The sequence below is a fragment of the Podarcis bocagei genome (genome assembly GCF_964188305.1).
Source record: "Podarcis bocagei genome assembly, chromosome: 4".
In the NCBI taxonomy this organism is placed as follows: domain Eukaryota; kingdom Metazoa; phylum Chordata; class Lepidosauria; order Squamata; family Lacertidae; genus Podarcis; species Podarcis bocagei.
The window spans coordinates 7,208,584-7,235,925 of NC_138128.1; the positions used below are offsets into that span (position 1 = coordinate 7,208,584).

Sequence of the window (27,342 nt, forward strand, 5' to 3'; positions counted from 1 at the left end):
GCGTCTCGGTCTAAACGGCCTCGGTCCAGTATACCTGAAGGAGCGTCTCCACCCCCATCATTCTGCCCGGACGCTGAGGTCCAGCGCCGATGGCCTTCTGGCGGTTCCCTCATTGCGAGAAGCAAAGCTACAGGGAACCAGGCAGAGGGCCTTCTCGGTAGTGGCGCCCGCCCTGTGGAACGCCCTCCCACCAGATGTCAAAGAGAAAAACAACTACCTGACATTCAGGAGACATCTTAAGGCAGCCCTGTTCAGGGAAGTTTTTAACGTGTGATATTTTATTGTATTTTTGGTTTTTATGGAAGCCGCCCAGAGTGGCTGGGGAGGCCCAGCCAGATGGGCGGGGTATAAATAATAAATTATTATTATTATTATTATTATTATTATTATTATTATTATTATTATTATTATTATTATTATTATTATTATTGTAACAGAATAAAATGTCTCTAGGAAGTTTATAGTTGGAGATAATAATAATAATAATAATAATAATAATAATAATAATAATAATAATAATTAATTAATTAATTATACCCTGCCCATCTGGCTGGGTTTCCCCAGCGACTCTGGGCGGCTTCCAAAAGAATATTAAAATACTGTGATACATCAAACATTAAAAGCTTCCCTAAACAGGGCTGCCTTCGGATGTCTTCTAAAAGTCTGGTAGTTGTTGATCTCTTTGACATCTGGTGGGAGGGCGTTCCACAGGGAGGGCGCCACTACTGAGAAGGCCCTCTGCCTGGTTCCCTGTAGCCTCACTTCTCGCAATGAGGGAACCGCCTGAAGCCCCTTGGCGCTGGACCTCAGCGTCCGGGCAGAACGATGGGGGTGGAGACGCTCCTTCAGGTATACTGGACCGAGGCCGTTTAGAGCTTTAAAGGTCATCACCAACACTTTGAATTGTGCTCAGAAATGTACTGGGAGCCAATGTAGGTCTTTCAAGACCGGTGTTATATGGTCTCGGTGGCCGCTCCCAGTCACCAGTCTGGCTGCTGCATTCTGGATTAGTTGTAGTTTCCGAGTCACCTTCAAAGGTAGCCCCACGTAGAGCGCATTGCAGTAGTCCAAGCGGGAGATAACCAGAGCATGCACCACTCTGGAGAGGCAGTCCGCGGGCAGATAGGGTCTCTGCCTACGTACCAGATGGAGCTGATACACAGCTGCCCTGGACACGGATTTAACCTGTGCCTCCATGGACAGCTGTGAGTCCAAAATGACTCCCAGGCTGCGCACCTGGTCCTTCAGGGGCACAGTTACCCCATTCAGGACCAGGGAATCCTCCACACCTGCCCGCCTCCTTTCCCCCATAAACAGTACTTCTGTCTTGTCAGGATTCAATCTCAATCTGTTTGCCGCCATCCATCCTCCAACCACCTCCAGACACTCACACAGGACCGTCACCGCCTTCACTAGTTCTGATTTGAAAGAGAGGTAGAGCTGGGTATCATCTGCATACTGATGAACACCCAGCCCAAACCTCCTGATGATCTCTCCCAGCGGCTGCATGTAGATGTTGAAAAGCATGGGGGAGAGGACAGAACCCTGAGGTACCCCACAAGTGAGAGCCCTGGGGTCTGAACACTCATCCCCCACCACCACTTTCTGAACACGGCCCAGGAGGAAGGAGCGGAACCACTGTATGACAGTACCCCCAGCTCCCAGCCCCTCAAGACGGTCCAGAAGGGTGTTATGGTCGATGGTATCAAACGCCGCTGAGAGATCCAGCAGAACTAGGAAACAGCTCTCACCTTTGTCCCTAGCCAGCCGGAGATCATCAACCAGTGCGACCAAGGCAGTTTCAGTCCCGTGATGAGGCCTGAATCCCGACTGGAAGGGATCCAAATGGTCCGCTTCTTCCAGGCGTGCCTGGAGTTGTTCAGCAACCACTCGCTCAATCACCATGCCCAAGAATGGAAGATTTGAGACTGGGCGATAGTTGGCCATCGTGGCCGCATCTAAAGATGGTTTTTTAAGAAGCGGTTTAATAACCGCCTCTTTCAGCGGGTCCCTCACGGAGGGAAGGCTCCCTCACGGAGGGAAGCATTCACCACCCCACGAAGCCCATCGCCCAGCCCTTCCCGGCTAGCTTTTATAAGCCAGGATGGGCAAGGATCAAGGGGACAGGTGGTTGGTTTCACTCGTCCAAGCAGCCTCTCCACATCCTCAGAGGTAACAGATTGGAATTGATCCCATGCAATTTGACTAGACAGGACTCTAGCACTCTCCCGCCCCGGCCCTGCTCCCACGGTGGCGTCTACCTCTTCCCGAATCTGAGCAACTTTATCTGCAAAAAACTTTGCAAAATCATTGCAGGAGATCATGTGGCCCGTACTAGGCCCCGATGTAGCAGGTGGTTCCGCTAAATTGCGGACCACCTGAAAAAGTCTCCTGCTGCTGTTTTCTGCAGATGCAATAGAGGCGGTGAAGAAAGCCTTCTTCACCGTCGCTACCACCACTTGGTAGGCTCGACATTGAGCTCTAACCTGTGTCCGGTCAGCTTCAGAATGGGTCATCCGCTACCGGCGCTCTAGCCGTCTCAACAATTGTTTCATTGCCTTCAGATCTGTGGAAAACCACGGGGCTGTCCAGGCTCCATGCAATCGGAGAGGGCGCTTCGGAGCCAATCAGTCAATAGCCCTGGATAACTCCACATTCCAGCGGGCCACCAGGGAATCAGCTGAAAGACCATCAACATGGGATAAAGCATCCCCTACCACTCTTTGGAAACCATTTGGATCCATTAAGTGGCAGGGGCGGACCATCCGAATCGGTCCCACCTCCCTGCAGAGGGGAAGGGTCGCGGAGAAGTCAAATTGCACCAGGAAGTGGTCTGACCATGGCATTTCTTTTGTTTCGCTTTTACTTAGTGTCAGAACACCAACATCCATGGAGGTAAACACCAGGTCCAAGGCATGTCCGCGGCTATGGGTTGGGCCAAACTTATTCAGGGACAGCCCCATGGAGGTCCTGAGCGGCCCCTTGTAAGGTCGTGTTGGCATGGATATTAAAATCCCCTAGGACAACCAAACTAGGTGTCTCCAGGAGAACATCCGCCACCACCTGAAGCAGCTCGGGCAGGGAATCCTTGGTGCAGCGGGGAGGTCGGTATACCAAAAGGAATCCTGTACTGCCCCTATTGCCCAACTTCCAGAACATGCACTCAGAAAACTGGGTCTTCCCAATAGGACGCCTGGTGCAAACTAATGACTTCCTAAAAATCACTGCAACCCCCCCCTCCCCGCCCACAAGGCCTGGGTTGCTGTGCGTAAGAGAAACCTGGTGGACAAGCAGCGGCAAGAACAGGCCCATCTGCTTCATCCAACCAAGTCTCTGTTACACATGCCAGGTCAAATCCTCCATCCATGATCAAATCATGGATGGCAGTGGTCTTATGAATCATTGACCTGGCATTGCACAGCAGCACCTTCAGGTTATGTGGGTATCCCTTGCTGATTCTAGTATCCGTCCAGTCAGGACCAGACCCGGAGGCAGGGATAGTCCTCAGACAACGACTAAACCTGCCTCCTCTGTGCATTGCCATGAGTTTCATGGCAATGCTTTGTCATTTGTCATAAGGAAGCCTACAATAGTAGGGTTGGAAGGGACCCCAAGGGTCTTCTAATACAACCCCCTGCAATGCAGGAATCAACACATTCCCCCCTCCAGTTTGATACCATACCACAACCTGTACTTGTTTTGTTTTGCAAATCTGCTAGCAGTTTCTTTATGCAACAAATGCACAAGAATGTCCCTGCTGTGAGATAAGTGACTGAGCCTCATTCCTGCCTCGCCATGCTCCATTACATGAGGGATGCGGGTGGCACTGTGGTCTAAAGCACTGAGCCTCTAGGGATTGCTGATTAGAAGGTTGGCAGTTCGAATCCATAAGACAGGTGAGCTCCTGTTGCTCTGTCCCAGCTTCTGCCAACGTAGCAGTTCGAAAGCATGCCAGTGTAAGTAAACAGGAAATATTATGGGCTGGGGGTGGAGGATAAATATATGACAGCCTTTGATCCCAGCCCTTCAGCAAATCCAGACAGTTCTGGCAACCAGAAACTACTGAGATGAGCTTCTCTTTCAACCTTTTCTTACCTGGGATCTAGAGTGGGGAAGAACCATATAGACTGACTTAAACTCTTTGGAGGATGAGGTGGGCTTTGAATGCAAGAACCTGGGACTCATTCACAGAGATTTATGGAATATGTTCTAGGGCAGGGGTCTGCAACCTTTAAGACAAAAAGAGCCACTTGGACCCATTTCCGAAGGAGAAAAACCTGGGAGCCGCAAAACCATCACGACATTTAAAGCATGCGCGCCGCTGCCCTCCGATCTGACAGCGGGCGGGAAGGTGACGTCGGGACGGTGCGTGACTAACACACGCACCGCTCCCATGCGACATCACAGCCAGTACAGCGCCCGCCACAGTGGGGAGTGTCGGGGCACACAATGCGCCTTCTCCCCTCGCTAGTATCCGCCCCGGAGCCGCGGCAAAGGTGTAAAAGAGCCACATGCGGCTCCGGGGCCGTGGGTTGCAGACCCCTGTTCTAGGGAAATAAATGTCCATCTGGAATAAAATGCAGTATTCACAATAAAACTTCTGTTTCCATCATTCTCTTCAGATAAAATGCACAAGGAAATAGAAGATGTCATAGGTTCTGCTCACTCAATCTGCTATCAAGATAAGAAGAAACTGCCCTACACCAATGCTGTGATTCATGAGATGCAGCGTGTCAGAGCTGCTTCAAGATCCTAGCTCACAGAGGATCACGCTAGCCAGCGGTCATTAAGTAAAAGTCTTTATTGAATTACAGTTTCCATTCTCACGCTGCTGTCTGCAACTCTACGTCTACTAGCTAGATCGGCGAGGCTCCGTCTGAGTCTCCGCCCCGTGCGCACCAACTTAATATCCTAGCCTTGCTCCACCTTTTCCTCCTGACTGTCCTCCTCTGGGTCCCTCTACCCCCCGGGGCTTCTTCCTTCCGGGATTCTTCTGACGCTGACCCAGACCCTTCTGCCTCCTTGCGCCGGGCTTTAGGACCCGGTTCCCTTTCGGGGCTGCTCACTGCGCCGCCTTCCTCTGCATTTGAACTTGGCGCGCGCGCCCAACCTTCCACTTTCCTCTTAACCGTTTCTTCGCTCCCCGATGGAGGTGTGGCCACTCCTGACTCCTGCCCTCCCTCCTGTGGTGAGCTGCCAGCGCTTCCCTCCTGGCTCCTTTCCTCTTCCCTGCTTCCTGGCGGTGACGCTGGTCCCGATTTCCAGCTGCTCCCCCCTGAGTCTCCTCTGGCTCTATCTTCCTGGGGTGCCTCCCTAGACGCCCCCCTTGCCCTGGCCACTGGTGCTCCTTTCTGTGAATCCTCTGATTCACTGGAAAGACTGGGAGATCTCGGGTCGTCGTCATCACTCATCCTTTCCTCTGTCTCCTCCCCTTCGCTCTCTGTTTCCTCCCTTGCCCGTGCCTCTGCACCTAAACCCCTGACATCCATCCCCCCCTCGAAGCCCCCCAGTCCCCCCTCTCCTCCTTCCGGTGCTGGAGCTGGGGGCTGCTGTTGCAAAGGGACGAACGTCGGATATCGGTCGCTTCCCGTGGCAGGCCTCCAGCGGAACTCTTCCAGGTCTTCCTCTCTGCTCTCGTTGACGACAGTCACCTCCTCTTCCATCTCTGTGCCGCCGTGCTCGAAACCAGGGTCGTCCCCGAAAATGTCCATGTCCGTCTCTCCCGCACTTCCTCCAGGCGGCGTTGCTCGGCCGGAACAGTCCAGCCACTTCCTGCGGAACTGCTCCTCCGGCCTATCGTCCCACCAATACGAGGGTTCTGAGACAGATCCCGAGGGTGACCCCTCCGGGGAACGGACGTCTCGTGTTGGTTCCTCGTCCGAGTCGAACCCCCTGAACGTGCTGTCCGAAAGCGTGGGCGTGAAAAGCCAGTCGTCGAAAAAGTCTGCTGGCATAGGTCTATGTGGGAAGAGGGCATGAAACTCGTCTTTGAGCAGAGGTTCGTCTAAAGCGTAGCCCGGCACCCAGCTGTTCGCACTGGCCGGGGTGCCCTCCCTGGCGAGAAAGTATTCTACTCCCTCTTCCCCCCATCTGGAGTCCCAAAATCTCCGTGACTTCGTTGATGCGCTCCTCCTGTGCCACTCCCGCGTGCCCCGTTCCTTCTCTGAGCGGACTCGGCGCCGTTCCGGGTTCCTGGAACCTGTGCGGTGCCTTGTAGGGAGTGAGCACCGATCTGTGGAACACCGGATGCATTCTGGAACCCTCCGGAAGCGCCAGCCTGAAAGCCACCGGGTTGACCTGCTCTTCGACTTGGTAGGGCCCCAGTTGTTTATGCCCTAGTTTCTTCTTGGCCAACGACCTGGCCGGCACTGCGTGGGCTGCTAACCAGACCCAGTCTCCCACGTGGAGCTCTTCGCCAACCCTCCTGTGTTTGTCCGCTTGTACCTTGTATGCGTGTTTAGCCAGCTCCAGGTGGCGCCGCAGCTGATCGTGGACTTCCTGCAGCTCCGACGCGAACGCATCTGCTGACTGCGGCTCCCCTTCTCCCCTGCATTCCAGTCCCGGAAAGGTTCTAGGGTGCCGCCCGTTGTTGGCGAAGAACGGCGTGACGCCCGTGGATACGTGCTTCGTGTTGTTGTAGGCAAACTCTGCAAGCGGCAGGTAATCCACCCACGTCGCAGGCTGTTGGTTTGCATAACATCTCAGGTACTGCTGCATGATGGCATTGGCTCGCTCCGCTTGCCCGTTGGTCTGCGGGTGTCTCGCCGACGCCAGATTGATCTTGACGTTTAGGAAGCCCATCAGTTTCTGCCAGAAGTTCGAGATGAACTGCCGCCCGCGGTCGGACAGAATAGACCGTGGCAGACCGTGAACCTTGAACACGTGGTCTATGAACAGTTTGGCGGTTTGCTCCGCCGTGGCCACCTTAGCACACGGAATGAAATGCGCCATCTTGGAGAACAGGTCCACCACCACCAACACTGCCGTCTTGCCCCTTGAGCTGGGCAGATCCGTGACAAAGTCCAGAGCCACCCTTTCCCAAGGTTCGACCGGAGTTTGCAGCGGCTCCAACAGTCCAGCCGGCGGTTTGTGCACCGGCTTTGCCCTCTGGCAGGTGTCACACCTCGCTACGTAGTCTGCGACCTCCCCTCTCATTCCAGGCCACCAGAAATCCCTGGCTACTAATTCCACCGTCTTCTCCTTGCCAAAGTGCCCGGCCGTGGGTGCGTCGTGCAGCTGCTGTAGCACCTTGGCTCGAAGTTCGTCACCCGGCACGTAGATGGCCCCTTTACGGATGAGCAAGCCATCTCGTAGCTGGAAACCGTCGGCCGCTGCCTTGCCCCCTCGCACCTCTGCCATCTTCGTTTGTGCGAAAGAGTCCCCCTGCAACGCTCGCCGCACCGCCTCTAGGTCCACGGTCGCCGCGGCGCACGCCCACACTGTCGGTGCAAAGATGTGCATGGCGGCCGCTGGTGTTGCGTCCTCCAGATACTGTGGCTTGCGGGAGAGAGCGTCTGCCATGATGTTGGTGTCCCCCGGGACATACTCTATTCGGAAGTCGAAGTCCGCAAAGAACTCAGCCCAACGTATCTGCCTCTGGTTCAGGAACTGTGCCGTGCGCCAGTGTTCCAGATTCTTGTGGTCCGTGCAAACCCGCACCGTGTGCTTGGCGCCGATCAGAAAGTGCCTCCACGCCTTGAACGCTGCATGAATGGCCAGCAACTCCCTGTCCCATATGGTGTAGTTCTGCTCGGACTTGCTGAGCTTCCTGGAGTAAAACGCTCCCGGCCGCCACACGCCCTGCGGGTCCTTCTGCAGCAGGACCGCCCCCACTGCTCTGTCCGAAGCGTCTGTCTCCACCCTCATCGGCATGCTGGGGTTGACATGAAGCAGCTGCTCTTCCGACGCGAAGAGACGCTTGAGGGCCTGAAAGGACTGCTCCGCCTGCTCTGTCCAGATGAACTTCTTCTTCTTGGAGCTAAGGGTGTCAGTGATGGCCGCCGTCTGCATCGCGAAGCCCTTGATAAACTTGCGATAGAAGTTCGCAAAGCCGACAAACCGTTGGACCTCCTTCCGGTTGCGTGGGCTCTTCCAATCCAACACCGCTCGAACCTTGGCGCTGTCCATGGCGAGCCCTTTGGCAGACAGCTTGTAGCCCAGAAAATCCACCTCCGGCACGTCAAATTGGCACTTCTCCAGCTTGGCGTAGAGCCTGTGTTGCTGTAGCCTGCCCAGCACTTCCTTGACGTGCTTGTCATGTTCTTGCTGCGACTCCGAAAAGATCAGGATGTCATCCAAGAAACAGACGCACGTCTTGTAGAGAAGTCCCGCCAACACGTGATGCATAAATGCTTGAAAAACGTGAGCGCCATTTTGTAGTCCAAAAGGCATAACTCTGTATTCGTAGGTACCCAGTGGCGTGAACATGGCTGTCTTCCACTCATCACCTTCCCGCATGCGAATGAGGTTGTACGCCCCCCGCAGGTCCAACTTGGTGAACACCTTTCCTTTCCGTACCTTCGCCAGGAGGTCGTCGATGCGGGGCATGGGGAAGTCCGACGGCTTGGTCACACTGTTCAAAATCCTGTAATCCACTACGAGTCTTTTTTGGGGCGTGTCTCGCTTCTTAACAAAGAATACAGGACTGCCCCCCACTGCCTTAGACTCCCGGATGAAACCGCGCTCCAAATTATGATCGATGAAGTCTTTGAGTTCCTGCAGTTCGTCCTCAGACATGGAATACAGCTTCCCTTTAGGCAGCGCCGCCCCCGGCAGCAGGTCAATTTTGCAGTCATATGGTCTGTGAGGGGGTAGCCTGTCCGCCTCCTTCTCGCAGAAAACTTCCAGAAATTCTGCGTACTTGTGGGGAATCGCTTGCAGCGTGCCTAGCAGCAGCTGTGACTCCTCGTCCTCTCCTTCCTGCCTGGGTACGATGCAGTGTTCAGCACAAAAGGAAGAACCGAAGACCAGCTGCCTCTGGAACCAAGCCATCGTTGGGCTGTGCTTGTCCAGCCAACTCATACCCAATACAATGGGCGTGTCAGACAGTTGAGTGACGTTGAAGCTGATGACTTCCCTGTGATTCCCAAGTCGCATCACCATTGGTGGCGTCTGCTTCACCACTTGCCCCCCTAGCAGCTCCCTGCCATCCACCGTGACAACCTGCAGGGGCAGTGTGGCCGGCAGCAACTGCACAGCGTGCCTGTCGACAAATTCCTGCCCTATAAAGTCCGCGTTGCTGCCGGAGTCGATGGTGATTGGCACGTCCATGGTGATTCCATTGGGCAGCTGGAGAGATGCTGTGAGCCTCACTACTGGTTTGGGCGGGAGGGGGTTCACTGGCTGTAAAATTTCTGGGGACTGCGTCACTAACACGTCTGGCTGGGCCCCAGTGCCTCTTCCTCCAGCCAGACATTGTCGTTTCCCTGCTGTGGTCCTCCCTGCTGCGTTGCTGCAGTCACCATTGCTGAGGCTGCAGTAAGCTTGTGGGGCCTCTGGGGACACTCTTTCGCCATATGCCCTGGCTGCTCACAGACGTAACACTTCCTGGTCCCTCTAGGAGGCTTCGCCTTCACTGCTGCCGGTGCTAGGGCTCTGGTTGCTGACTGAGCCCTTGCACCTCCAACCTCCATAGGTTCGGCTCCTCCTCCTGGCGGAGGCGTGGATTGCGTTCGCGCTGCTTCTCTGGGAAAGAAGGAGGGGCCCCCGGCTGGTTCGCGCCCTCCACGTCCTTCGTCCTTGCTCCACGGACGTCCTTCCAGCCTCACCCCCACGGCCAGTGCCCTCTGAACGACCTCCTGGGTGGTTCGGGGTCTCTCCCCCCTCGCTATCTCATCTTTAATCGAGTTGTGCAGTCCCTCCCAAAAGAGGTCTCTTACAGGAGCCGAATCTCTGTCCCATTCCAGGGCGCTGACCAAGGCGAAAAAGCGTGCATGATACTGTCTGACGCTGGCCCTCCCTTGTCTCAGCCCATGCACCTCCTTCCGTGCAAGATCAATGTCAATACTTGATAAGAAACACCCATCCATCGCTTTAATAAAGGCATCCGCATTCTGGAGCGCCGGATCGTTATCTCTCCATAAATTGCGCAACCATGCTTTCGCCTCCCCATGCAGATGGGACATGATGAACCCCACTCTCTCCTGTTCATCTCTAAAGTCTTTATGCAACAGTTGCAGTGCGCACAGTACGTCGGCTCTAAAGTTGGGATACTGTTGCAGGTTCCCATCGAAGTGAGAGAGCAGCCCGCCTGTCCGTCTCGCCAACCCAATTCCCTCCTGCCGGGGTGGTTGCTTTGCCAGTACGTCTAACCTGACCTGGAGATCCCTGCAGGCGGCAGCTGCCTCGTCCTCTCTCTTCCTGGATGCGAGAACCTCGGCGTTCAGTTGTGCCACTGCTTTTCTGAGGTCCTCTATCTGCTGCTCAGCCGTCATGTCTCCTGCCGTTCGTGAGCTCGCTAGTGGGCGCCTGTTTCTCTCCTCTCCTCGAGGCTGCAGATGCCCACAATGTGGAGACGGAGCCTACTGTCAGAGCTGCTTCAAGATCCTAGCTCACAGAGGATCACGCTAGCCAGCGGTCATTAAGTAAAAGTCTTTATTGAATTACAGTTTCCATTCTCACGCTGCTGTCTGCAACTCTACGTCTACTAGCTAGATCGGCGAGGCTCCGTCTGAGTCTCCGCCCCGTGCGCACCAACTTAATATCCTAGCCTTGCTCCACCTTTTCCTCCTGACTGTCCTCCTCTGGGTCCCTCTACCCCCCGGGGCTTCTTCCTTCCGGGATTCTTCTGACGCTGACCCAGACCCTTCTGCCTCCTTGCGCCGGGCTTTAGGACCCGGTTCCCTTTCGGGGCTGCTCACTGCGCCGCCTTCCTCTGCATTTGAACTTGGCGCGCGCGCCCAACCTTCCACTTTCCTCTTAACCGTTTCTTCGCTCCCCGATGGAGGTGTGGCCACTCCTGACTCCTGCCCTCCCTCCTGTGGTGAGCTGCCAGCGCTTCCCTCCTGGCTCCTTTCCTCTTCCCTGCTTCCTGGCGGTGACGCTGGTCCCGATTTCCAGCTGCTCCCCCCTGAGTCTCCTCTGGCTCTATCTTCCTGGGGTGCCTCCCTAGACGCCCCCCTTGCCCTGGCCACTGGTGCTCCTTTCTGTGAATCCTCTGATTCACTGGAAAGACTGGGAGATCTCGGGTCGTCGTCATCACTCATCCTTTCCTCTGTCTCCTCCCCTTCGCTCTCTGTTTCCTCCCTTGCCCGTGCCTCTGCACCTAAACCCCTGACACAGCGCTTTAAATTTTCCAGTTTTTTGGGGTTCCCTAGGCAATGTACAAAGGATTTCAAGCTGCGTGGTTTTCTCATTCCCAAGGTATAACAGTGTGATACAGCTGCACTCCTGTAGCCCAAGAGCAAAGAGCAGCAGAAGGTTTCATATTGAGAGATGAAGCCAGCCGTACAGGAACTTCCTGTCTATTCAAAAATCTGAAGGGCAAGAGCAGGAGCTCCATCTGCAGACATGTTTCACCATCAGCAAGTGCCATTCCATGGGGCAATTGTGGCAGGGGAGGAGCATGTAGTGGCCAGAAGTCTCCGCCTGGTTGTGAGCTTTCATTTTAAAAGAGGTGGGGGAAAGTCCTCTTGTGTTCCTGCCTGTACAGAAAGTTTTTACAGTGATGAATACAAAGCCACCCACCAAAATAATAATAATAATAATAATAATAATAATAATAATAATAATAATAATAATAATAATTCAGATCAGTCTCTGCAATGATTAGTCTTGGGATAGTGTGGGACAATTAAAAAAAAAGTATTGATATGAATGCATTCCAAGTCTCTTGTTTCTTATTTGCAGGGGACTATTATTGTTCCCGATCTACGCTCTGTTCTTCTTGATCCAACACGATGGGAGACACCTGCAGAGTTCAACCCAAATCATTTTTTGGACAAGGATGGACAATTCGTGAACAGAGAAGAATATCTGCCATTTGGTGCAGGTAAATGCAGAAGACCAAGCTATGTTGTAATCTATAGATGTGCTTACTGGTCTGCTTCCAGGAAATGATATGAGGTGCAGCACATGAGGGAGTGGGCCGGAGCAGAAGGAGCATCTTTCTGGCTGGAGTGGCACTGCTGGTCAGCAGAATGGGGCAAGGCACTGGCAAGTTAAGGGGATCTCTAGGTTGGTGGCTTGGGACCAGAGCCATAGCTAGGTGATCTTGCGCCCTTGACAGAACTGTCCAGATTGCGCTCCCTTGTTGTTGTTGTTTAGTCGTTTAGTCGTGTCCGACTCTTCGTGACCCCATGGACCAGAGCACGCCTGGCACTTCTGTCTTCCACTGCCTCCCGCAGTTTGGTCAAACTCATGCTGGTAGCTTCGAGAACATTGTCCAACCATCTCATCCTCTGTCGTCCCCTTCTCCTTGTGCCCTCCATCTTTCCCAACATCAGGGTCTTTTCCAGGGAGTCTTCTCTTCTCATGAGGTGGCCAAAGTCTTGGAGCCTCAGCTTCACAATCTGTCCTTCCAGTGAGCACTCAGGGCTGATTTCCTTAAGAATGGATCGGTTTTCTCTTCTTGCAGTCCATGGGACTCTCAAGAGTCTCCTCCAGCACCAGAATTCAAAAGCATCTATTCTTCAGCGATGAGCCTTCTTTATGGTCCAGCTTTCACTTCCATACATCACTACTGGGAAAACCATAGCTTTTACTATACAGACCTTTGTTGGCAAGGTGATGTCTCTACTTTTTAAGATGCTGTCTAGGTTTGTCATTGCTTTTCTCCCAAGAAGCAGGCTTCTTTTAATTTCGTGGCTGCTGTCACCATCTGCAGTGATCAGTGCGCTCCCTAGCCACGGATAAATTAGCTCTTCTTTCTGCCTCTCCTCCACCCCACCCCACCCTGTGCCATTCAATTCCCCACACACTTCACCTTGTATTGAATTCTTTCCCAGAAAATACAATATTTAATTTATTATGTCTTAATAAAAGGTTTGAGGAAAGCAAATGGCATTTAGATGGCAGTTGACAGTTTTTTTTAATGTAATTAAGTGGTAAAACAGTATACAGATAGGCCTAAATGAAATGTAGAAAAATATCATACTGATTTATTTCACAATGATAACTTTATATTATAATACTATATGATGTAAAACGGCATTGCTTTCACAGTATCTGTGTTATTTGGTTGATATAAATAAGAAAACTATTAACATTATTCACAAGTCACGTTATAAGTTCTTATTCAACTCTGGCTTCAAGTAGGAATCTCCTCAATGAAGTCTCATGTGATTAGAACTTTATTTTTCTAGCTTTAATCGAAGAAGACTCAGTAATAATTTCATCAAAGTCGGTTTTTGATGCTAGTTCATACTATAAGAGGTGTGACAAAAATGTTAGGCTAAAAAGCAACTCTAACAGAGAGCTTGCAAAATGCCTAAGTTAAAAATGAACTGCACAACACTATTGTAGACATACTTCCAACTCTTCAAAAGAAAAGAACTGTTGTTAACACAGATAAAACATTTACCTAGATAATTTCTGACAGTCTGTGATACTTCACATAACAAAGCAGACCAAAGTACTACTAAAGTATTCAATTCGTGTAAATCACCTGAAGTGTCTGTCAGTGTGGAATCCTGTCCTCTGGGGTGTTAGCCACCCCTCCCAGTTTGGTGTCATCTGCAAATTTTATCAGGATGCCCTTGAGACCATCATCCAAGTCGTTGATAAAGATGTTGAATAAGACCGGGCCCAAGACAGAACCCTGTGGCACCCCACTAGTCACTCTTCTCCAGGATGAAGAGGAACCATTGATGAGCACTCTTTGGGTTCGGTCAGTCAGCCAGTTACAAATCCACTGAGTCATAGCATAGTCAAGACCGCATTTTACCAGTTTCTTTACAAGAATATCATGGGGGCACCTTGTCAAATGCCTTGCTGAAATCAAGGTAGGCTACATCCACTGCGTTCCCTTCATCTACCAGGCTTGTAATTCTGTTAAAAAAGTTAGTGGACAATCTTTCTAAGTCTGGGAGAAAATAAGAAATAGAAAATAAGAAATAGAAAATAAGAAATAGAAAATAAGAAATAGAAAATAAGAAATAGAAAATAAGAAATAGAAACAGAAAATAAATAGTCAGCTTTTAATAAACATGTTTTTTCACATTGGTTTTCCCAGTTGGTGGACAATCTTTCTAAGTCTGGGAGAAAATAAGAAATACAAAATAAGTAGTAGAAACAGAAAATAAATAGTCAGATTTTAATAAACATGTTTTTTTTCATTGAGATATATACATATGGAACAACAAATTGTTTCAGTAACTTTTGTTTCCAGAATATGTGTAGATGGATGGTATAAGACAAGGGTTTAGGAAACTGAGCTCAACTATTTCCACAGATATGCTTGGGATATTGGCTTGGGGCTTGACTGGCCTGATTATTGTAAGGATATTTGTGGATTAGATTATGCCTAACTGCTCATTATTCAAGTGCTAAATAATGACTACAGATATCATTGGTTCAATAGGCACTGAGTATTCAGCAAGTTTGAAAACATCTGATCAGACCAGACCTGCTTTGCTTTTGTAGGCTCTTCAGATGCTGTTGGACTACAACACCCATCATCCCTGCCTTTGGCTGTGCTATCTGGGTCTGATGGGAGTTGGAACCCACCAACATCTGGGGGCCACCTTAGATTCTAAGGCATGAACATGACCTTTCGGAAACATATAGGACTTTTATTCTCAAAAGAGTTTTTGCTTTCAGTGAATGTTTCATATTAAATTAACTCATGCACATCAACAGAGTCTATGTTTCTCCCTCCTTCAGTGGAGCCATACTAGGACCCAGGATCACAGTCTATTCGTCCGAAAGAAACTCTGGACAGTAGTCAGCTCAGAGAAGGTCGACTGTTGACATTAATGGACCTCACTTAGTCATAGTCCTTCATTTTAATGGGTCTACTCTGAGTAAAGCTTAGTTGACTACCACCCTATTTTCAGCTCGTATTGTAAGCGTTGGACTCCCCCCTCCCTCTTTCTCTGTGCAAAGGCTATTCCACCTTGCAAAACAATATTTCTATTCACATCGCATGAGGAAAAGCATAAACAGCTAGCATTGCCGTTTGCACCGTGCAATTCCATATAAATAGATTGCAGTCGGAAACAAAACCTTTCCCTTTCTCAGAAAGGCTACTGGATTGCCGATGAGCCTCCCTGCTTGGAATGTTTCATTTCAGAGAGGAGATTACGGGGCTGATTTGTAAGTTAGCCAGTTTGCACGAGGGCACGTTTGTGCTTGTCCGCAGAATTCACACACAGAAGCATAATAACTTAACAATTGATGCTCAAGGCACTCCCTCCTCTCCCGCCTGTTCCTCCCCCTTTTTTTCTTTTTGTTCCCCATCCAAACGCTCGATCCACCCTTGGAGCGAACGCCCTGCCCTGCCTGGCTGCTACCCTAAGGTAACGATTCAGCCATGCGATTGGAGCATGCATTCTTCAGAAGTCTCGCAAAAACCAGGAAGTGAGAAAGGCAGAGGGGTGGGTGAGAAAGTGAGAAAGGTGGAGGGGAGAGAAGCACTCTTAAGCAGCCAGGGAGGCAAGCAGCGTCCTGCTACTGGTGGCAGCATTCGCAGCAGCAGCAGGATCCCCTATGCCCGAGATTCCCAATGGTCTGTTCCAGCTGAGGTGGGAAAGCGAATGTGCTGTTTGAGGGACATGTGCTGTGCTCCTTTCCCCTCCGTACCCACTGTGGTGCAGGGCTGCGGGAAAGAGAAACCTGGCAGGACAGTTTGCTCATGGTCTTAATCCCTTTCTGCATTGCTGATTTGGGCAGTTGACCAAAGTTTTCCTTTAATTTTTTAAAATCAAGTTTTATTGAAAGTTTTCTACGTGAGACACAATAAAAACCATGCTAATCTAAAAGGGAAAATCGAAAGAAAAATAGGAAAGGAAGAAAAGATTGAAAAGAAATAAAGGAAATAACAGTGTCCTCTATCAAAATTAAATCTTCACCCTTATTCTGCACACAGAAAAGTTAGCCCTCCCAGTTCTCACTGGGAGCTAGACCCTCTTACACTGGCTTCTAGCCCTGGGAGATGCTCTCTGCCCTGCCCCTCCCACAGGACCCTTCATCTTCAATCCATCCTCTTCCTGAATGTATCTTCCTTGATATGAGATAGGGAACGTCAATTTACAGAACAAAACATAAGTATAGCAAGAAGAAAGAAAGGTTAGCACTGACCAGGCAAGAAAATTGTCAGCAGCCTTGATGTTTTCCCTATCCTAACTATGTCTATTTTGCCAAAGTGTTATGCAGAATGTTTATAGCTACAAAGCAATGAACATGGGAAAGTAAATTATTGCTCACTTGCTGCCTTCTTCTTGTCTCCTCTTCAGGGGCTCGCATTTGTTTGGCAATGCAGATGGCAAAGATTGAAATATTCATCTTCCTGACCAGCCTGCTGAGGGCATTCAGTTTTCAGCTGCCAGAAGGAGTCAAAGAGCTCAATCAAAAGGCTATAATAGGGATTACAGCACATCCCCATCCTTATAAACTCTGTGCAGTTCCCCGCTGCAACACATAAGAAGATAGGAAAATATTAGGGGCTGCACCCCTGCTTCCTGCACTCGGTGACCCCTTGGCCACTCCTGACACATGAACCCCCTAGCATTTCCCCTTCCCTTCCCTTCCCATCTCATCCCATGCAGCTACTAAGGTCTCTTTTCACCTTTGCAGCACCATTTCTGAAGCCACTTCTCTCTTATCTTCTGCAGCTCTGCTTTGCATCCATTTTCCCCTTCACCCCATCTCCTCCTTTTCTTCAGGCCCTTTCATGCCCCTGCTTTCATCTTCATCCCTCTCCCAATGCCTCCGTACTCCCTCCTTTTTGACAACTTTCCTTTGCATCCCCATTCTTACTCTTGCTCCCCTTTCTCCTCCCCCTCCCCCTCCCTTTTCTCAAATCTCCCTTACACACACATTCCCACACCTCCTCCTCTCTCCCTCTTCTGCAGCCCCCTTCTAACACCCCCCATGGTATGTTATTGTATCTTGAAGATGAGTAGACTCCTCAGAGCAAGCTATCAGCTTCTCCAGTTGAAGAATGTTAAGTTTCTTTGATGGATACTGTACATGTGTGCTTGTTAATAAAATATCTCTTCTAAATCACTACATTGAACCCGGAACATGGAACGCGAACCATGCAAGGTATGCAATATTTGAAGGCTTCACATCCTTTATGACAGTTAGGGAATGGAAGGAGGAGAAGTTTGAAACAGACGTTCCCCTGACTTCCACTCGCCTTTCCTTCAATGGCAGAAGTTTGAGTAAATGGACATGGTGGAAAACTGAGATAACTGTGGCTTTAGGAATAATGGAGGGATGGAGGAACACTGAGCAATTGGTGTGTGTGTGTGTGTGTGTATAACATTTTAACAAGGAGAAACAGCAGAGATGGGTACGGAAGCAACCACCCAAAAGCTACAAAAACAGAAGAAAGAAATGGAAAGTGGAATTAAAGAGGACAAAGAGACTTTGGTGAACAATATGGATGAAGGATTGCCAGAACAGAAGGATGAAATGGTGGAGATGGAGGCAACAGATGGTGTAATGAAGAAGTCCTTCACAAAAGGTGACTAGAGGACTGAAACAGCCAAATGGCAGTGTTGTGATGTTGGAGGAGTGGAAGGAAGCCACCAATGAAGAGATGAAGAGACATCCTAAGCTGGAAGAGATAGAGTTGGAAGAGAAAGGAGTCTGCACACAACTTGGAGTGAATTTAGAGAGGAAAGCTATCAAACCTCTGGAACTTTTCTTGGAAAAAGAATGGAAGAAATGTAAATGGAAGGGCTATTTTTTTCACCTTGCCAACAAAGGTCTGTATAGTTAAAGCCATGCTTTTCCCAGTAGTGATATATGGAAGTGAGAGCTGGACCATAAAGAAGGCTGATCGCCAAAGAATTGGTGCTTTTGAATAATGGTGCTGGAGGAGACTCTTGAGAGTCCCATGGACTGCAAGAAGAACAAACCTATCCATTCTTTAGGAAGTCAGCCCTGAGTGCTCACTGGAAGGACAGATCGTGAAGTTGAGGCTCCAATACTTTGGCCACCTCATGAGAAGAGAAGACTCCCTGGAAAAGACCCTGATGTTGGGAAAGATGGAGGGCACAAGGAGAAGGGGACGACAGAGGACGAGATGGTTGGACAGTGTTCTCGAAGCTACAAACATGAGCCTGACCAAACTGCGGGAGGCGGTGGAAGACAGGAGTGCCTGGTATGCTCTGGTCCATGGGGTCATGAAGAGTCGGACACGACTAAACGACTAAACAACAACAATTTTTTTCACAACCAAGATGGAAAATCACAGCAAACACAACGGGTTCAGGTTGTGTCCTTCAGAGCAGGAGAAATCAAGCTTGCTCCCTCTTCCAAGTGACAGCCCTGGAGATATTTGAAGATGGCTCTCATATCTCCTCTCAGTCTCCTCTTCTCCAGGATAAGGATGGGCAGATATTTCTATCCTGGTCTCCAACCCTCTCAGCAGAAATGCTAGAAATCGACCCTGGAATTTTAAGCATGCAAAGACTCTTTGCATCTTTCCTCATGCCCTGCTCAGAATCAGTCTATCATTTTGAAGGTATTCAGTTGGGTGGGTTGGAGGGAAGAGTGAATTTAGAGTTTCAGCTGTCATGTCAGAAACATATTGCACTCATGAATTTATATGTAAATAATGCTTGTTGTTTAACTGTTGCCAGCCTGACAAGTAAAGATTTATCTTCAACTATATGTGTAAGACATTTTTTAAAATCACAAATAGCTTAAAAAGGTTATGGGCTCAGTCATGGCCAGCAGGTGGTGATAGAGAATGGCAAGAAGATTTTGAAGTCAATCCCAGAAACCAGCAACTCAGCACAGTAAAGGATATTTTTTGCAGATTTACCCCTTGATCCATGTCTGTTGAACTTTCTGGCACGACTTAGTCTCAAAGTTTAGTTCATTAAATTTTACTCTTTTTTTTTACAGTTCATTAAATCTTTACTCCCCCCCCCCACAAGGACTTTCATTGGTGATATTTTCCAATTCAAAATTCTGAATATGTGGCTTGTTTCCACTTTACACCTGTGAATTCTCACTTACAACACCTTCACTTGATAAGCCTTTTGTTAGTAAGCCAAACATTCCCTGCTCTTGAAGACTGGGAAGTCAAAAAACTGCATGCCAAAGCACACTAAGTGGTGTCTCAGTGCTTTTCGCAAGGAGAGATGTAACTGCTGCTCTTTAATCACGGGAGTCAGTCTTTCAAGAGGTAGGTTGTTGGCCTCCTCTAGCTATTCAGTTTCTGAGTCAGTACTCCAGAACTCTGGTGGCCTGTCGTTTCCCCTTCTGTTTGCACATACACAGTTACAGTTCAAATGTCTCCCGGGGATGGGGAGTTCTGACTGCTTGCTTAGGGCATCTTATGAGCTTTTCTAAACAAGTTTCTGGGCTCAGAAACCTACCCCCCTCCCTCCACCACTTTGATGCTTCCAAAAAACCTCACACAACTGTTTTTACACTGGATTTTTATCCAGACAAATTTCTTTCTTCTGCTTGTCACCCTACAATAAAACAACAACTGCAGAGCAGAAAGAGACCCCGAGGGTTGCCCAAGCCATCCCTCTGTAATGCAGGGAATGCCAACCAAAGCATACTAGTAGTAGTATAATGGTAGTAGTATAATAATTGAAGGCAAATTCCCATTTCTTCCTCAAACAATCTCTGCTGAAAGCCTTCAATGAACAAGAGTCCACAATCTGGTTAAGTGTTCCAGCAAAAGTGAATCATTTAATGTTATTCTTTCAGCTCGTATCACTGGTGATTACTACCTGTTCAATGTCTGGGGTAGAAATTTCAAGGTTGGAGGTGTTCCAAGAAAACTCCTTGGATTCTTGACCAGGGAACGGTGAAGATATGGAGCAAATTCATTTGCCCTGGGCTGAATGAAACTTGCTGCTTGCAGTTTGCAAAGCACATTTGCAAAGCAACTTCCTCCTGAACACGTTATCATGTACAGAAAGCTGGAAAGACATTGTCATGTCTCCTGTTTCACAATTTTGGGGCTGGAAAAAAATATAAAGGTGTAAAACAGTTTGCTTTTCTGAAACTCTCTGCAACAACACTGTCTCCTTCACTTGAGGTTTTCTCTGGACAACAAGCTTAATATGAGTCAACAGTGTGATGCAATTACAAAAAAGCTAATGCTGTTCTAGGCTGCATCAGCAGATATATAGTGTCCAGATTAAGGGAAGTAATAGTTTTCTCCTGGGACTAGGCTACATTTGTAAAGCTAAAGCTCTTTCTATGCATTATAACACTATGACACCAGATGGCGCAGTGGAGTCCCATTTTTTGCCAAAGGAACTTCCCTGTATGAAGTTTACAATGCATTTAAGTGGGGAAGGATATCAGTAATAAAAATGAATGTGAAGTTACTTTCCAAAATGTATAAACTGTTGCTAGAATGGTATGCTAAAGACGAATACATTAAATCAGTGACTATACAATAGACAAGATATATTGGGCATAATATACCATTCTCATCTTGGGAAAAGTTATGGAGGGAAGATTTAAAATTCACAGCATGCTGTGCATGAAAAAATTTGTGAGAATGATGTATCGTGGTATCTAACACCTACTAAATTAGCAAAAATGTATAGAACAGCTACAAATATTTGTTGGATATGTAAAGATAAAGAAGGCAGGTAGCAGGGCAGCAGTTGAAGAAGGAGCAAAAAGGGTTTTCTTGTGTGTGTGTGTTTCTTTGTGGCTGATTAGCTGTTCTCCCTGTGCAAAGGTCAGAGGGGGCAGGGTTTCTGTTGAGGAAGGTGATTAGCTGTGGGCGGAGCTTATCAGAGGTAGCAGGACAGCAGTTGAAGAAGGAGCAAAAAGGGTTTTCTTGTGCGTGTGTGTTTCTTTGTGGCTGATTAGCTGTTCTCCCTGTGCAAAGGTCAGAGGGGGCAGGGTTTCTGTTGAACAGCTCTTACTGTCAGGAAGTTCTTCCTAATGTTTAGGTGGAATCTTCTTTCTTGTAGTTTGGATCCATTGCTCCGTGTCCGCTTCTCTGGAGCTGCAGAAAACAACCTTTCTCCCTCCTCTATGTGGCATCCTTTTATATATTTGAACATGGCTATCATATCACCCCTTAACCTCCTCTTCTCCAGGCTAAACATGCCCAGCTCCCTTAGCCGTTCCTCATAAGACATCGTTTCCAGGCCTTTGACCATTTTGGTTGCCCTCCTCTGGACACGTTCCAGTTTGTCAGTGTCCTTCTTGAATTGTGGTGCCCAGAATTGGACACAGTACTCCAGGTGAGGTCTGACCAGAGCAGAATACAGTGGCACTATTACTTCCCTTGATCTAGATGCTATACTCCTATTGATGCAGCCCAGAATTGCATTGGCTTTTTTAGCTGCCGCGTCACACTGTTGGCTCATGTCAAGTTTGTGGTCAACCAAGACTCCTAGATCCTTTTCACATGTACTGCTCTCAAGCCAGGTGTCACCCATCTTGTATTTGTGCCTCTCATTTTTTTTGCCCAAGTGCAATACTTTACATTTCTCCCTGTTAAAATTCATCTTGTTTGTTTGGGCCCAGTTCTCTAATCTGTCAAGGTCGTTTTGAAGTGTGATCCTGTCCTCTGGGGTGTTAGCCACCCCTCCCAGTTTGGTGTCATCTGCAAATTTTATCAGGATGCCCTTGAGACCATCATCCAAGTCGTTGATAAAGATGTTGAATAAGACCGGGCCCAAGACAGAACCCTGTGGCACCCCACTAGTCACTCTTCTCCAGGATGAAGAGGAACCATTGATGAGCACTCTTTGGGTTCGGTCAGTCAGCCAGTTACAAATCCACTGAGTCATAGCATAGTCAAGACCGCATTTTACCAGTTTCTTTACAAGAATATCATGGGGGCACCTTGTCAAATGCCTTGCTGAAATCAAGGTAGGCTACATCCACTGCGTTCCCTTCATCTACCAGGCTTGTAATTCTGTTAAAAAACGAGATCAGGTTAGTCTGACATGACTTATTTTTCAGAAATCCATGCTGACTATTGGTGATCACAGCATTCCTTTCTAGGTGCGCACAGACTGTTTGCTTAATGATCTGCTCCAGAATCTTCCCTGGTATTGATGTCAGACTGACTGGGCGGTAATTATTTGGGTCCTCTCTTTTCCCCTTTTTGAAAATAGGGACAACATTTGCCCTCCTCCAGTCTGCCGGGACTTCGCCTGTTCTCCAGGAATTCTCAAAGATGACTGCCAGTGGTTCTGAGATCACATCTGCCAGTTCTTTTAATACTCTTGGATGCAGTTCATCTGGCCCTGGAGACTTGAATACATCTAAACTGGCCAAGTATTCTTGTACTATCTCCTTAGTTATTCTGGGCTGTGTTTCCTTTGCTGAATCATTTGCTCCAAATTCTTCAGGTCGGGCATTGTTTTCCTTATCGGAGAAGACTGAGGCAAAGAAGGCATTGAGGATTTCAGCCCTTTCTGTGTCCCCTGTTAGCATTTCACCATCTTCTCCTCTGAGTGACCCCACTGTTTCTTTGTTCTTCCTTTTGCTACAAACATACCCATAAAAGCCTTTTTTGTTGCTTTTAACCTCTCTAGCAGGCCTGAGTTCATTCTGTGCTTTAGCTTTTCTGACTTTGTGTCTACACGTGCTTGCTATTTGTTTGAATTCCTCTTTGGTGGTTTCCCCCCTTTTCCATTTTTTGTACACATCCTTTTTTAATCTTAACTCAGTTAAAAATTCTTTAGATAGCCACCCTGGCTTCTTTAGGCACCTTCCATGTTTCCGTCTCATTGGTATTGCCTGACGTTGTGCTTTTACTATCTCCCTCTTAACAAACTCCCAGCCATCATGAACTCCCTTTCCTTTTAGTATTACTGTCCATGGGATCTCACCCAGCACTTCCCTAAGTTTTATGAAGTCGGCTTTCTTAAAGTCAAGAAATTGAGTCCTAGTATGCTTGGCTGCTCCTTTCCGCTGTATAGTAAACTTCAGAAGAGCATGATCACTCGCGCCTAATGATCCTTCCACTTCTACCCCACTAACCAGGTCATCAACATTGGTTAGGACCAGATCTAAAATGGCTGTTCCTCTTGTTGCTTCTCCCACTTTCTGGACAATGAAGTTGTCTGCAAGGCCAGTGAGGAATCTGTTTGACCTTATGCTCTTGGCTGAGTTTGACATCCAATAAATGTCCGGGTAATTGAAGTCCCCCATTACTACTATCTCCCTTCCTTTTGCATGCTTGGCCATCTGTTCCAGGAAGGCATCATCTATGTCCTCCGTTTGGCTTGGGGATCTATAGTAAACTCCCACAATGAGGTCTCTGTTATTCTTCTCTCCATTAATTTTGACCCAAATGCTCTCACTTTGGCTCTAAATCTTGGATCTCTTCACAGGTATACACATCCCTGACATATAACGCCACTCCTCCTCCTTTCTTGTCTGGTCTGTTTCTCTGAAATAGATTGTATCCCCCCATTATTACATTCCATTCATGGGACTTATCCCACCAGGTTTCTGTGATGCCTATTATGTCATATTTAGTTTGCTGTACCAAGAGCTCAAGCTCATCTTGTTTATTTCCCATGCTTTGCGCATTAGTGTACAGACATTGAAGTCCATTAATCATTCCCCCGTGTCTCTTATTTAAGGATTTTTGCCCTCCCACCACTAGGTCTGTGTGCTGTTTGCTCCATTTGGTCTATGACATTTGGATGATCATCTTCATCAGTTGATAGACTCCTACCTTCAGGAGCACTGTCTCCCTCACGATCTGTCCTTCCAGTGAGCACTCAGGGCTGATTTCCTTAAGAATGGATCGGTTTTATATTCTTGCAGTCCATGGGACTCTCAAGAGCCTCCTCCAGCAGCATAATTCAAAAGCATCAATTCTTCGGCCATCAGCCTTCTTTATGGTCCAGCTCTCACTTCTATACATCACTACTGGGAAAACCATAGCTTTAAGTATACTGCCTTTGTTGGCAAGGTGATGTCTTTGCTTTTTAAGAGGCTGTCTAGGTTTGTCATTGCTTTTCTCCCAAGAAGCAGGAGTCTTTTAATTTCGTGACTGCTGTCACCATCTGCAGTGATCATGGAGCCCAAGAAAGTAAAATCTCTCACTGCCTCCATTTCTTCTCCTCCTATTTACCAGGAGGTGATGGGCCCAGTGGCCATGATCTTCGTTTTTTTGATGTTGAGCTTCAGACCATATTTTGCACTCTCCTCTTTCACCCTCATTGAAAGGTTCTTTAATTCCTCCTCACTTTCTGCCATCAAGATTGTGTCATCTGCCTATTTGAGGTTGTTGATATTTCTTCTGACAATCTTAATTCCGGCTTGGCATTCATCCAGCCCAGCCTTTCGCATGATGAATTCTGCATATAAGTTAAATAAGCAGGGAGACAATATACGGTAATTGGTAATTACATTTATTGTGATGATGGGTTTCAAGAGTAACTCTCACTGGCTTGAAATCAAGAGGGGAGCAGAATTTGTAAACTAATGGGAGGCCAGAGCAGGGAAACTGAGGCGAGTAGAAAAGAGGCGCGTAGGTGTTTGTGTACAGCATATAGTAACAGCTAACTAATATTGCACCATGTACAAGTCTTTAAGTACATGTGGGAGGATTATAGAGAGCATTATCCCACTTAAGAGTAGACATGATGGAATTGCCTGACATGACTAATTTAGTTTCATTAATTCCAATGAGTGTACTGTGAGTATGATCTTACATAAATAAGCCCCAAAGATCCCAAATTTTGTTGCAGGACCTGCTGCTTCTGTCACTCCTGTGATTGAATCACAATAGGTTCAGAATCCCCCAAGTGGATCAGGATGTCTATTCCTCATCAGCAGAAGCATGTAGAAACCTTTTTGAAATTATGATTTAATCATAGACATACATTTCAGCTCAATTGCCAGGGATTAAAAGAATAATATCAGCACCAATCATTCTGTGTGACTTCAAAGAGCAAGAAGGCATGGCAGGAAGCCTGAGGAGCAAGTGCAGAATGTTAATGAGAGATAAAGTACTGGCTCCTTTCCCAGCCGGATTTTCCCGCTGGATATCTTTTTTAATTAAGTGTGGCTAGTCCTCATGCCATCATATGACACATTAGTTGGGGTGTATGAAAACCTGGCTTCAGCACATGTGGAGATTTGGTTGATTATGACATCTCTAAGAAGCACAAAAGACTGCTTCTCTCGGCAAGCTCTTCCAACATCTTTTGGGCACAGACTCAAGTAGCAAAGGCTCCTCCAGAAAACTTTTTGATTACACATTCATCATAATTTGTGCTCATAATAATTTCAAGGTGGTTACATCCAATTCCATTTTCAATAATATTTATGCCTGCAAAGATTTTGAGGTGGTCATAGAGTTTCATTTCCATTCTATCACATCCTTTAACTTTCTACTGAAAACTACATATGCACAGACTTCTTTTTGTCGCACTTTTGCAATAGATATAGTTTCCCCAGACAGCAGTAATGCGGGAGTGTTCAGGAAGCATTACAGAAGAACTAACAAAGCAGAATATTCTTGTCAAGAATATGGCACAGAATTTGTTATGTACTGAGTTAAATAGGATCCAAACTGCGGCAGTCTGATTGGTCCTAGAACAATAGGATTCAGAATGCAGCAGTCTGATTGGTCCAAGAACAATGCAGCAGTATGATTGGTTAGCAGGAACCACCCAATCATACTCCAGATACAAGTGAATCCACAACCTGATTGGCTTACAGTAGAATTCCAGAATTAACCAATCATGTGCAGCCCATTGTGTAAATAATGTATATAAAGCAGATACTTTGAGGGGACTTTCATTCATTCCTCCTCACCACTATGAGCTGAATAAAGAGCATGAAATCACTTTGCGACTCTGAGTATATTTCAGAATTCACCCTCAATAAAAATCCTGCCTGGTGGAACCAGTAGAACTAGTAACTGGTTGACATTACACATTCTATCCTTAAAAACGGTGTGGGGAAAATTGGCTGAATTGGGTTTGTTTGCTGAAACTTTTCAGCATACTGACTAAAACAAATAAGTAAATAACCAAAATAAAAACAAAGAAAGGAAAAGAGAGAGAGAGAAATGCCAAGCCCTCTCTCAAAGATACGTCTTAACTCTTGTCTCACACAGAAGGGAGTGGCTCCCAGCTCTCACCTGGGTGCTTCCCTTTCTTCCCCCAGTCTCCCACCCTGCCTCTCACACAGGGTCTTTCAGTGGCCAGATATCAACTTCATGTGTGTATTCAAAATATTCTAAATGTTCATTCCAGTATGAGTCAAGAATAGTCCTCTTCCAATCCAGGATGATGACTTTATCTCTCCGCCCCCCCCCCCCACAAAAAAATTCCAACCTTTCCTCCATATTTGAAAACAATAAATCCTTCATTTTTATTTAAACAGGAAACTCTCCACTGTAGTCATTTATTTAAAAAAATCCATAGTTATTTACTTGTTGTATATTCATTATTTTACACCCGTGTTTATATCTTGCAATTCCAATTCCTGTAGGGAAATTTATCAAGAGAAAAAGAAAAGAACTTCCATTTCTACCACTTCCATTCTTTTCCCAATAGGGTCACCAGAAGCTTGATAGGTTTTTCCTCTAAATTCCCACAAATTATACCCAGAATCCTTTCTGCATCATCTTGTAATTCTCTGCTTTGGAGAGACTAAGCAGCTCTTACATGCAAAGGCATGAACTTCAATAAACATGGTTTGTTCTGAGATGGCAACTTTTCACATTGATTTCTGTAAGTCATTATTTCTCACTGATTTTTCGTAGGTATTTTATTTTCAAATGGTCACACCTGGAGGCAACAAAGACAGTTTGGTGTAGTTACTATGCGGAAGCTGGGGCTGGGGAAGAAAGGCATGGAGCACCAAATAGCAGAGGAGGCCCATCAGCTTGTGGAACGTTTGCACGCTCAAAGGGTATGTGATGAGGGGTGATGGTGCTGAACTGGCGTATGAAGATATATTTGTGTACTACCTCTGTCCATTTTAGAAAAGAAAGTGATATGTTTTTCTTGGTTCCTAATGGAGATCCCAGCAATTTCTCTTGACCACCATGAACTCCCACTCTCAGTATGAACAGGAGCAGCTGAGTTAACATTAGTATAACTTTATTTTGCAGGACAGCCACTTGACCCTTCCATGCCCATCCCTAATTCAGTCTCCAATGTGATATGTCCTGTGGCTTTTGGGCACTGGTTTGCTCTTGAAGATGAACGGTTCCAGAAGCTGATGGAAGCCATGGATTTTGTCATTAAAAAATTAAGT

At 47.6% G+C, this 27,342-nt stretch overlaps 1 protein-coding gene and 1 long non-coding RNA gene across 2 annotated transcripts in view; both read left to right on the forward strand.

The window, feature by feature from the left end:
• LOC308585145 (cytochrome P450 2J2-like) overlaps positions 1 to 17,163 on the forward strand; it is a 37,919-nt gene extending 20,756 nt beyond the window's left edge. The window contains exons 7-10 of the mRNA XM_081190739.1: positions 4,623 to 4,729; positions 11,281 to 11,361; positions 11,848 to 11,989; positions 16,392 to 17,163. Coding sequence (XP_081046865.1) covers positions 4,623 to 4,729; positions 11,281 to 11,361; positions 11,848 to 11,989; positions 16,392 to 16,579 — 518 coding nt within the window. The 3' untranslated portion in view covers positions 16,580 to 17,163. The remainder of the gene's footprint in view (positions 1 to 4,622; positions 4,730 to 11,280; positions 11,362 to 11,847; positions 11,990 to 16,391) is intronic.
• LOC308585171 overlaps positions 1 to 26,969 on the forward strand; it is a 91,809-nt gene extending 64,840 nt beyond the window's left edge. Inside the window, exon 3 of the long non-coding RNA XR_014007110.1 lies at positions 26,846 to 26,969. This is a non-coding gene — a long non-coding RNA (uncharacterized lncRNA). The remainder of the gene's footprint in view (positions 1 to 26,845) is intronic.
• The last annotated feature ends 373 nt before the right edge of the window (positions 26,970 to 27,342 follow it).